Source organism: Microcaecilia unicolor, chromosome 3, assembly GCF_901765095.1.
Source record: "Microcaecilia unicolor chromosome 3, aMicUni1.1, whole genome shotgun sequence".
In the NCBI taxonomy this organism is placed as follows: domain Eukaryota; kingdom Metazoa; phylum Chordata; class Amphibia; order Gymnophiona; family Siphonopidae; genus Microcaecilia; species Microcaecilia unicolor.
The window spans coordinates 216,401,850-216,414,099 of NC_044033.1; the positions used below are offsets into that span (position 1 = coordinate 216,401,850).

The window sequence follows — 12,250 nt, forward strand, 5'->3', positions numbered from 1 at the left end:
CCGGAACACTTCCGGAGCGCTTCCCGAACTTTTTGAAAGAAAACAAGGACAAAACACGTCGAAAAGGACGCGCGAGGTCGACTCTCTGGGGCACGAACGGCGTAACACGACCGTACCGAGCGCGGACGAAAGAAGACTGGCCGGCTCGAGCCGGTTTCGGGCGGGAAGACGGCCGCGCATGCGCGGTGCGCATGGGCGCGCGAGGACTAGCAAAGGCCTTTGCTAGTAAACTTTCCGATGGAGGGGGCTGCCGAGGACGTCAACCCATCAGTGAGAACAAGCAGCCTGCTTGTCCTCGGAGAATTGAAATTCTACACTTAAGAAAGCCTTGGATTTGGCTGCCCAATTAAAGACTCCCCATTCAACTAAACATAGGCAACCCAGTCCTTGGTATCACCCAGGTCTGATGCTAATGAAACAACAGGTATGGCACATAGAAAGATGTAGCAAAAAAATGTGGGGATAACCTCACTTGGTTAAGGGACATCAACTCCGACGTAGACTGTTGTTAAGGCTAAAAGAAAATATTACAGTATGAAAAGCCAGTCTGCCTCTGCAACATTTCAGGATGCGAGATCTGCTTGATGAGATTATGTAAGTGAGAAAGTAAATGGCATGGAGAATACAGCCAGTTCCAAGACTTTAACTGGTGATGGCCACAGTCCTAGTTGAAAAGTCCGTGAGAACCCCATGTCAACATTTCCGTAAAGCAAGCTGGTCACAGTGCCACCTGAACACCAACAGCAATGTTTCTTTTTGATAGGAAAGTGGTTCTCAACCCAGCCCTCAGGACCCACCTAGCCAGTCAGGTTTTCAAGAGACCGACAATCAATGTGCAAGACATAACACTGCATGACAATCTCTCTCATGCATAGACACTGTAGAGATCCTGGAATCTGGACTGGCTGGATGTGTCCTGGAGAACAAGCATCATGACCTGCATTCAGTGCCCCAGTGACGTGATTTATTTTTCTGCAATACTAAATCACCCTATAATACTTATTTTTATAAAAGTATTTAAAAACATGAAGCACTGTACAGCAATAGTAACTGCTCAGGCACAATATCTCCCTTCCCCAAGAGATTATAATCAAAGTAGGTAAAAACTCTGCTAAGTGTTCCCAATGCTGGCCAAAGGCTTTGACTAGGAGTTTCTGCATTACCTCCCTTCATAATATTTCCTTGTGTTTAACTGTAGTGTGCTGTGTGATGAGGGAAAGCTTCACAGCCAGATGTAAATAAGACACAGCTTTAGCAGACGGTGCACCATGTCATGTTTTAAAAAAAAACAAATCATTAGCCTAGAACACCCTGTACTAACTCAAGCTTTGAACCTACCAAGTTACTTCTGAAATTTTTCTGTATTCTGGGAGGGATTCATGGCAAGAATTTGGTCACAAATGACATCAAAGGGACAGGGGATGGAATCTGATATACCACCATTCTATGGTTACAATCAAAGCAGTTTACATATTATATACAGATACTTATTTTGTACCTGGGGCACTGGAGGGTTAAGTGACTTGCCCAGAGTCACAGGGAGAGCTGCAGTAGAAACGGAACCCAGTTCCCCTGGTTCTCAAGCCACTGCATTAACCATTAGGCTAATCTTCCACTCCTGCCTTTGTAATATTTGCAAACCCTGTGTTTCATGAAAAGTGTTTGAGGGAGGGGGGAAGAGAACTATTCGGAACGATGCTTTAGGCCCACCTGCATGTAATATTTGCGAACAACAAAGACCTGTGTTTCATGAAAAGTGTTTGAGGAAGGGGGGAAGAGAGCTATCCGGACCGATGCTTTAGGCCCACCTGAAAGTTAAACACACAACCACACTTTTCAGGATCTTCTTTTAAGAGCAATATCACAAAACAAATGTCTCAGCTCTCTGGACAAAAATCCTGCAGTTTCCTTAAGTAACCTATTGCCCAAGTCTTTTAAAAACCATGCCAGTGAACCAGCTGTCCAACGAACTGAACCAGCACCTAAAAGTCAGCATTCATATAGGTCCGAATGTCCCTCTCCCAGGCCCGAGCCTTTTCCTCCCTCCTTTTCTCCTCCCTTCTGCTGACAGTGGCCACTCTCTCCATTCGGGCTGGCCACATTTTTGGTTGTTGGGCCACTGCCTTCTCATCATTTGCCCCAAAATGTGTCACTTTAGGCTTCTGGCCCGGTTCGAAGCCCAGCCCCGCCTGGTCACGTTTTAATATAGTTCTTACAGGAAACTTTCTTCCTACTCCTAAGGGCCCCAGACCAGCTTCAGGGTCCCAGCCATCCTTCAGCAGAAGCCGGTAGCCCACGTTGTGCTCAGGGATGTGATAGTGGGTGGGAACAGGAGCACGTCGCTGACTGAAGAGGTGAACAGTTGAACGTTCGTGCTGTGCAATACTATCTTCTTGGTATTGCACTTTGCAGACAGCACAGTACTTCAGCACCAGAGTGCCTCTCCTGTCAAGGCAAAAGGCACCATGTCACCTTCCTTCACAGACAGAACATATGTAGCACCACAGCACGCTCCCCCCCCCCCCCCCACACACACACACACAATACACACAGCCCCAACGCGAACCACAGGGAAAGCAACAGAACAAGTTTACTCACTTGTGCAGGGATAACTCCTGCCCATACCTGTCTGTGTGCATAAGGTCTACATCTTGTGAGGGGTCCCACATTCAAATCCCAGATGAGCCCCCAGGATTAGGCCTCGTGCACACTGGAATGGACAGGTATTAGCCCTATACTGTCCCTGCACAGAACAGGCATCAGCAGAGCAAGCGTCACCCGCACACTACCTTACCTAGGCGCAGTCTCCTCCTGTAGAGCCATACCACGTTCTTGTAAGAGACGAATCACATCGTCATGTCCGGCTTCCTCTGCCAAATCCAGCGCATCGCGACCCTGTGCCTCACAGACGCCAACCCAGGCAGCACCGCTATCAAGAAGGTACTTCACCACGTTCACATGCCCAGCATAAGCCGCACACATCAGTGCCGTCCAGTAATATCCATCCCGGAAATTTACATCACTTGCACCCTTCTCGAGCACCTCTCGCAGGGCTTTCAGGTTCCCATCTTGAGCACACTTAAGCAGCCGATGCCCACCACGCTCTGTTGGTCCAGGCCGTACCACCTGCTCCTCCCTTCGTGGACGTTTTCGACATGCCTTCCGTCCCCCCGGGCTCCCCTCACTGACAGAGGCCAGTAAATTTTCATAGAAACACCTGGCTTCCTCTCCGCTCCCTGTGGATTCCTCTACTCGACAGCGTGGACCGCGGTCTTCCTGGCGCTCGCCATCTTTCCAGAGGTCAGACTCCTCTTGGGCAGGGGTGAATGAAATCAGAGGGTGTTGGTTCATTTGGCACTGAAAAATAAAAAAATAGTTTTACTGATGAATGTTATGACATTTTAAGTGTCCTTATTGTCAAACTTTAGACCTATTTCTTATTTCCACAGTGCTGTCTGTGTGCCTGCTGTTATACAAGCCTATTTGCGTTACCAGTATTCTTACCCTAACAAGCTTAAAAAGACTGAACACAGAAAGTGGGTAGACATAGGAGGATTTCCTGAAGTACAGCAGTGTCCTACTTACTAAAGTGGCTTGAAATTTCCAGGTTAACTAAGGGGCCCTTTTACTAAGCTGTGTTAGGTGCTAACATTCGCCTAACACAGCTTATCGCAGGACGAGCTCAGGTGCCCTGCGGTAACTGCCAAATGTGCGCATGCTCACCACATGCTAAAAACATTTGGGGGGAGGAGTTTCTGGGAGCATAAAGTGGGCATTCCTGTGCTAACCAGTTGGTGCAGCTATATTAGTACACTATAACTGGTTAGCGCATACACACCGCATGAGCCCTTACTGCCTAGAAAATGGGTGGTGGTTAAGTGCATATACAACATATATATATATATATATATTTTTTTTTTTTTTTTATGGCTGCGTGCTAATGGCAACATTAGTGCATGATACCAATTAAAATGGCAAATATCGTAAATATATACTTATGGAACCACAATTTTAACACCAATGTATGAAACTGGTTCCTAATTCATCAGTTTATGCAACACCATAGTTCATAGTCACTTATATTGTTCATCTACTTTAATCTATTTAAATGGTGACCTCAGCGGTGCTCATTGCTAATGCATGGAAATAGCAATGTATCTAGCACCCACCTCTTCATTGGCTCACCCGATTACCATATATCAAAATATCTTAATAACTGATTTTTATATCTCATTTTTCTATTTTTTATCTCAATGAATAAGTACTCATCTTTTTGTATATGCCAGACTAAGGGGTTAAAGCGTCCGACACACGTTTCACCCATAGATGAGTTGTCTCAAGGACAATCCTCTCTAAGCCGTCTTCAGCGCCAGCTTTGCTATAAACTTTCTGGGACAACCCCTTGCATAAGCTGATGAATTAGGAACCAGTTTCATACATTAACATTAGTGCATGGCCAATAATACAAAAAAAAATACAAAAAGGGAAGGGAAAGGGAAATGGGACTTGATATACTGATTTTCTGTGGTATTTTGTAACTACATTCAAAGCGGTTTACATATATACAGGTACTTATTTTGTACCTGGGGCAATGGAGGGTTAAGTGACTTGCCCAGAGTCACAAGGAGCTGCAGTGGGAATTGAACTCAGTTCCCCAGGATCAAAGTCCACTGCACTAACCACTAGGCTACTCCTTCACAGGAAAAGGCCACTTTTTACCACAGCTTGGCAAAAGGACCCCTAAACAGGGTGGGGACTACCTTACAGTTAACACAAAGATAGTTACTGCACATTAACTGACAACGGAGCAGATCATGTAGGTATAGTTTCCTGAAGCGACATTAACCTCCTGAGTCTCTACAGGCCGCCCAAAGTTGTGTGCGGAGCTCGTATGCAAACTAATTAGTCGACTGGGTGCCAATTGGCATTTTTTTGCCACTAAATTGGATTTAAGCATGCACCTGCATATGCGCTATAATGCTGCTGCCCAAAGAGTCTCAAGTACAACTCAAAAAGGGGTGTTTCAAATATTTAGGTACAGTGTTATAGAATTCTGGGGTTATGCACCCCAAGTTTTCAAGACATCCAGAATCAATGTGCACAAGACAGATCTGCATACAAAACAGACCAATTAATGCAAACCTCTCATATATAATCATTGTGGAATTTAGGAAACCAGACCGGCTGGATGTGACCCGAAAACTGGGTTGAGAACCAAGTCACAAGCATTCAGCTGCCCTCACGCACCTAGCACCCCTCTTCACATGCATTCGGGGACTGGCCTCCCCAATGGTTTGCCATCTCTCTGTCACTCTCCCCCTTTCCTTCCAGTCTGCAATGCGGCACCTTTCCCTTTATTGTGCTGTATTGTATTTGCATATTAACAAGTTTTGGCAAGCAATAGGCATGTATTACGGTGTCCCAGGAGCGGCATGCAGTAGGATTTCAGGCTGTTGTCTCTAAGCACCGGTACAAAGCTGCTCAGGAACTGTCTGCTCATGTTTTCGTTTTCTTTTGAGGAGTAGCCTACTGGTTAGTGCAGTGGCCTTTGATCCTGGAGAACTGAGTTCAATTCCCACTGCAGCTCCTTTTGACTCTAGGCAAGTCATTTAACCTTCCACTGCCCCAGGTACAAAATAAGTACCCTTATATAATATGTAAACCGCTTTGACTGTAACCACAGAAAGGTGGTATATCAAGTCCCATCCACTGTCCTTACCCCCAACATAAAGGAGTCCTTTTACTAAGGTGCACTAAGCTTGCTAAATACCATACAGTCCATTGTTTACCAACAGGCTTCTTAACACACACTAATTTCTTTACACACCTTAGTAAAAGGACCCCAAAGACAATTAATACATCCCCAGTCAATCAATAAATGTCACCGTTGTAAGAAGTGAAATAGAAATAAAATACGAAATACCTGAACTAACTGAATGTCACACTGGAGCCCTGTGATCAGTTATGTATTCTACTTCTGCTAGCACTTAAGGATTTAAAAGCCAGGTCCCCCCACCAGCAGCAGCAGAAACTCGTCACCTTGTCAAGTTAAAACAAAATGCACTCAAATATACTCTGGGACAGATATACAAAGCACTTTCATAACCGACATAAAATGGTTAACCAAAAATATCCCGTTATTAGTTCAGACCAAAACACAGGCTGACGTCGTTTTTCATCCATACCTGCGCCCACACCGAAGCCCAGATATTTGTAGGCGTCTTTAAAAGAGGATCTCTATATTATAAACAACATTCTCACCCCGGCGAACGGTGAATACACTGAAGCCTTGAGGTGAACAATCTGCATTTAAACTCACCTGGCACCTTCTTTGTAAGGAGAAGCCTTTACAAATCAGTCTCTGCTGCTTCTTCTCAATCTGGGATAGAGCCTGGGACTTGCAACAGATCTGATATGAGTTTGTTTCTTACAGCTTCCGGGTGGCCGACTGCGTCACTTGAAAGGAACGGAAGGAAAACGGTAGCTACAGCAGACTCCAGAGTGAGGCTTGAAGAACCCCGACAGACGCTATTGGAGCCCCAGAATGAGGCTTGGAACGCGAAAAGAGACGCTATTGGAGCCCCCAGAATGAGGCCTGGAAAACAACAAAAGAAGCTATTGGAGCCCCAGAATGAGGCTTGAAATGTACAGAGAGCCAGACAGCCCAAACCAATGAGGTTTAATAAACAGGAGTGGAAGTGAGCCTATTTAGTCCACTGTAAGCAAGGAAGCCAATTAGGACAGTCTAAGTTTCCCCGTCCCAGCGCAGCTGTCATACCCATTCACTCAAGACAAATCAAGCAAACCTATGAGCTGCTGCATCCACGTTGTTGTCGTTTTTATTATTATTATTATTATTATTGTTGGTCCACCTATATTAAGTCTAAAGCTGTTTCAGTTGGCTAGGCAGTGCCTTAAAAGGTGGAGGACAAAAGTTTTGTTGTTGTTGTTGTTTTTATTGGACACCTTTTTAATTTATTTGAAAGCTTCCCATATGCAAATATAAATATCATGAAATAACAATTGAATATCACTGGTAGAAACAGCAATTTTAAACTCTGTATTTTGTGCTCATTTTTCTACACTAAAAACTAAATAAATACACTATAGAATTCAGATGGCCAAATTTCAGTGAGGATATCCTGATTCCTGATGGGTTCATCTTAACTGTTGTAATCTGCCCTGGGAAGCCTGGTGTTATAAAGATAATGGATACATTGAAATTAAATGGAAGTAAAATTAAGCTCTCCTTTCATCTGTTTTGTAGAAGTTTTCCTTTTAGATACACAAATGGATTATTCTGTTTTTTGAGCATGTTTCAGGGACAAGTGGTTTATAAGCCAAAATAATAACAATGCTTTCTGACAAACAGATCTCTCATTTGTTGAAACATAACTAATTGGGCTATAGCCTCTAATGCAGTCCATTGGTTTTCTTATATTTTGTTCTTGTGATGGCTTATATTGTGCCAAAACTGGAAATACAGTGAGTCAAAATAATAGAATTTAGTAGCATCCAAAACTTATTTTTTATGTTTTAATTATCTTTATTAAAAGCAAAATATGTTGATTGATAAGCTTCATACAGAACAAGAAAAAACAGTAAACCATCCAACATGTCACGATAAAAGCTTTTATAGAGAACATACCGCAAGAACCCTTCCCCTCCCGTACTCCCCTCCCTCCCTATAAGCCCACCTGACTGTTTCCACCCGCCAAAATAACACAACAGATGTACAGCTCAGGACTCAAAGCATTTCCTAACAAGCACTGCCTCCACTGTATGCAAATCTCTCTCATGAATATTCATTGTCAACAGTGCATTTTTGCTAGCAAAAAAGGTTCCGGTACTCAAATGCTAGGCCACCTTTCAAGGGTGGGGTAATCACTGAGGGAACCATCCCACAATAGCCAGGCCCCCTGCAACCAGTCACAGAACCTATGACAAGGCAGAATTGGTGTGTAAAGCCTGAGCTCTTTCATTAATACTTGGGGTCCATGGGTCAATTTTTCGCAGACAATGGAAAAGGTGCCGGTACTCAGTACCCCCAAGTACCCCCTCGAAAAAAGGCCTGATTGTCAATATCCTGACAAACCTGACTGCCTTTGGTAACTCCAGGACCAGGTTAGCCTAACTACCATAAGAGGCAGACACGGTCGTATAATTAACATTATGATTTTACTTGTATTTGGGTAATAACTGAGAAAATGCTATTAAAAATTATATTGCAAAGTATGAAGTTGATTTGGTTAACCTCTGCTGTACATCAACCAGCAGTAAATAATAGTAATAAACAATAAGTGCATTTTTATAATATATCACTGCATTCTTCAAAACAGAAGGAGCAAGTTCCCACAACCCATCTTTCTCTTTTGATCTAGGCACAGGAAAAAAAAAAAGCTTTTAAATGCAGCCTGATTTCAACCTAATACATGTTAAATGTGGGCTATGAATGTCTGTTTTAGGCCCATTACCAGGAGAAAAAAAATCTCTGCAAGAATATAACACATGCTAGGTGTCCCTGTAACCAGCCCCTGCAACTGACCACCGATTAAGATTTATAACAAATTACTACGCTACCTATGAAAAGTTATTCCATTATTATACTTCCTCTGTGTACGTCCGTATGCTGCACAAGCTGGCCTGTTTGAAAATATAAGTGAGATTAAATAAAAATGCTACCAACAATAAAGAACGGCAACCTGCATTCAGTCGCTCATAGGTTTGCTAACTTTGTTTTGAGTGAACGGGGATGACGCCTGCGCTCAGAATTGGAAACTTAGATTGACCTAATTGGTTTCAGCGGTCTGACGTCACTTCATCTGCCTATTAAACCTCCTTGGCCCAAACAGCACTTATTGAGTAGTGAACACCACACACACTGCCCCCCCCCCCCCCAAAAAAAAAAAAACCATGCAACCAGCCAACTCCAAAATTTTCCTGCTTCCAGCATTCAAAACTAGCCCAGTTTGGCTGGAAACCCGCCTAACATAAGAATATATTATCAGGCTTTCTGTACACATACTGTATAGTGCTTTGCTCTGCCCCTAGGATAGCTAGCGTTCACGCATCTGTACTGCGGCCCAGATGCACAAAAATTAACAAGCCAGCAACCTGCATGTTATGCTGATTGTAACAGGTTAAGAGAGCACGGAGTTCAGCGAGACATGCACAAAATGGTTCTGCAGGCTCTTTTCCTGTCATGGTAGCAGCTAAAAATAATTGCATGCTATGCTATTTAAATTAACTACTTACCATTCAAATGTGCATTCCCAGTAATGCACAGCCATTTTCCTAGCGATGTACAGAAAGGACCGCCTACCTTTACAATTAATTTTTAACAGGTGGTCAGGAGCACACACACTTCACCTATATCCTGCCTGGCTGGCTGATAAGAGCTGTGAGAGCTCTGAACTGTCCAGCAGCTGTGAAGTTGCAAAGCATTACTGGGCCTGTCTGTTCTCTGTTTTTGCAGCTAACAGCATTGTAGATGACAGATCAGCCCAGAGGTCTTCCAGTTGGAGCTGGAGCCAGGAGTACGGGGAGAACAGATCACAGCGGTGTGCTGCCAAGTCCTCAACCTCTAACCAGCTACAATGTTTGTACTAATTCCTAAAATCCCCAAAATAATAACAACATGACAAACTAGTGGAAGACAAATGAGCTGTTTCTGGACCTTTTCAAGCTCCTTGTGGGTCAGAAATTGTGGAAAACTAATAAAAGGCTACATATTGCTTTCATATATGCAGCTTGTATGTGTATATGAAAGCCGTCTGTAGCATGCACAGAGGAGCCACACTTAGCGATTGGCTGTTCTGCACATGCTCGACAGACCGATTGGCTCCCCCCCCCCCCCACCTTTCTTTCCGAGCACTCTACCAAAACCCTCATCCACACCCTTGTCACCTCTCGTTTAGACTACTACAATCTGCTTCTTGCTGGCCTCCCACTTAGTCACCTCTCCCCTCTCCAGTCGGTTCAAAACTCTGCTGCCCGTCTCATCTTCCGCCAAGGTCGCTTTACTCATACTACCCCTCTCCTCAAGACCCTTCACTGGCTCCCTATCCGTTTTCGCATCCTGTTCAAACTTCTTCTACTAACCTATAAATGTATTCACTCTGCTGCTCCCCAGTATCTCTCCACACTCGTCCTTCCCTACACCCCTTCCCGTGCACTCCGCTCCATGGATAAATCCTTCTTATCTGTTCCCTTCTCCACTACTGCCAACTCCAGACTTCGCGCCTTCTTTCTCGCTGCACCCTACGCCTGGAATAAACTTCCTGAGCCCCTACGTCTTGCCCCATCCTTGGCCACCTTTAAATCTAGACTGAAAGCCCACCTCTTTAACATTGCTTTTGACTCGTAACCACTTGTAACCACTCGCCTCCACCTACCCTCCTCTCTTCCTTCCCGTTCACATTAATTGATTTGATTTGCTTACTTTATTTATTTTTTGTCTATTAGATTGTAAGCTCTTTGAGCAGGGACTGTCTTTCTTCTATGTTTGTGCAGCGCTGCGTATGCCTTGTAGTGCTATAGAAATGCTAAATAGTAGTAGTAGTAGTAGCTGCTTGCTGTTTTTACGAGCAACTTATTTGCATCTCGTTTCTTCTGAGCATCATTAGCTATTTCCAATTCGATCATTTTTGCCACGTTGGAAATAACAATCAGTGTTTTAACGGGACTTTAGTGCATCGAGGTGTGAGAACCGTACTCATTGCTGCCCTCAAGGATGCTGGGAGTGGTTGTGTTTTTCTATCCCTCATACTTTGGTGGAGGCAGAAAGAGCCAGGATGGGCATTTAGCTGAGGGAGCTCGATAGGTATGCCTTGCCGGCAGACAATTGTAGTATTTGCACAGCTCACCCCTAGGAGTTGCGTTGCACAGAGTTGGTAGAATGCAGTGTCACAATGGGGTCTGGGAGTACAAGGAGGATCCGGAGGACTCCCCACACATGTCGAACAGAAACAGCAGTGAAAATTTGATGTCAGGCCACGTTTAGAGGACTTAAAGGTATTAATATTAGGATCTGTGAAGATTTAAAACAGGATCCAGGAGAATCCATCAGATCTGCAGGATTTGTCCTTTACCTTGTTCCTGTGATTTCTGCAGTTTATTTTAAACCATTATTATTTGGAGTCTTCCTCTTATACACAAGTGGAATAATAAACAAAAGTGATCATTTCATATAAAATATGACTGATCAGTCTCTTTTTCATTGGTGACATGCTCTGATTGTTACATATTTTTACCTTTATTCCTTTGTCGTGATTCTTATTTATTTTTTAACATCCCCTTATATAAGTCACACCCATGTTGCATTTATGCTTTACATGCTGAACCTACATGGGGGTCTATAAAACAAATAAAAAATAATGTTCTGCTCTAATCTCCAACACACATCCAAGCACTCACTCAAAAATACAAAAACTGTATGAAAAAAATACAGATATGGAACCTCAGCATTCAGTCTCCCCTAACACATAGTAACATATACTAACATAGCAGATGACGACTGATAAAAGACCTGTATGGTCCATCCAGTCTGCCCATAGCATAAGGTATGATGTAATACTATATATATATATATATATATATATATATATACACACACACACACACACACACACTTCACCTATATCCTACCTAACACATTTCGTCTATCTTCCTTTACTTAATCTTCAAACTTTAATAACTGTATCTGTTTACCATGAAATGATTATGACTATCTTCCCTTACCTATTCTTCAAACACTAAAAATTGTACCTGTTATCACGAGATGATTATGTCATAACCATACTCTGTAAGCCACATTGAGCCTGCAAATAGATGGGATAATGTGGGATACAAATGCAATAAATAAATACACGCTTGATCTTGATTTGTCCTTGCCATTTTCAGAGCATAGACCGTAGAAATCTGCCTGGCACTGTCCTTGTCCTTGTTCTCCAACTTCTGAAGTTGTCATCGAAGCCCCACTCCAGCCCATCCAAATCTGTCCAACCATGATCAGGGCATAGACTGTAGAAGTCTGCCCAGCACTGGCTTTGCTTCCCAATTACTGGTGTTGCCATCTAAACACCGCTAAGCTTGTTTGGTTCCATGTCTTCTATACAGGGTTCCTTTGGTTTATCCCACACATTTTTGAATTTTGTTACCGTTTTCATCTCCACCATCTCCCATAGGAGGGCATTCCAGTTATCTACCACCCTCTCTGTGTAATAGTAATTCATGACATTATTCCTGATTC

General features: G+C 43.4%; 1 protein-coding gene across 1 annotated transcript; it reads right to left on the reverse strand.

The window, feature by feature from the left end:
* Nucleotides 1-1,533: 1,533 nt before the first annotated feature.
* GPANK1 (G-patch domain and ankyrin repeats 1) lies at nt 1,534-6,475 on the reverse strand. Its single transcript, XM_030195368.1, has 3 exons — nt 6,320-6,475; nt 2,795-3,357; nt 1,534-2,445 (listed from the first exon to the last, which is right to left on the reverse strand). The coding sequence occupies exons 2-3, from the start codon at nt 3,349-3,351 to the stop codon at nt 1,983-1,985; spliced, it is 1,020 nt and encodes a 339-aa protein (XP_030051228.1). The 5' UTR covers nt 3,352-3,357; nt 6,320-6,475; the 3' UTR covers nt 1,534-1,982.
* Between the last annotated feature and the right edge of the window lie 5,775 nt (nt 6,476-12,250).

Coding starts and splice junctions, on each gene's coding strand:
- GPANK1 (XM_030195368.1), bottom strand. CDS start 3,351: ATGAACCAACACCCTCTGATTTCATTCACCCCTGCCCAAGAGGAGTCT. Junction 2,446..2,794: donor CAGGAGGAGACTGCGCCTAG/GTAAGGTAGTGT, acceptor TTGCCTTGACAG/GAGAGGCACTCTGGTGCTGA.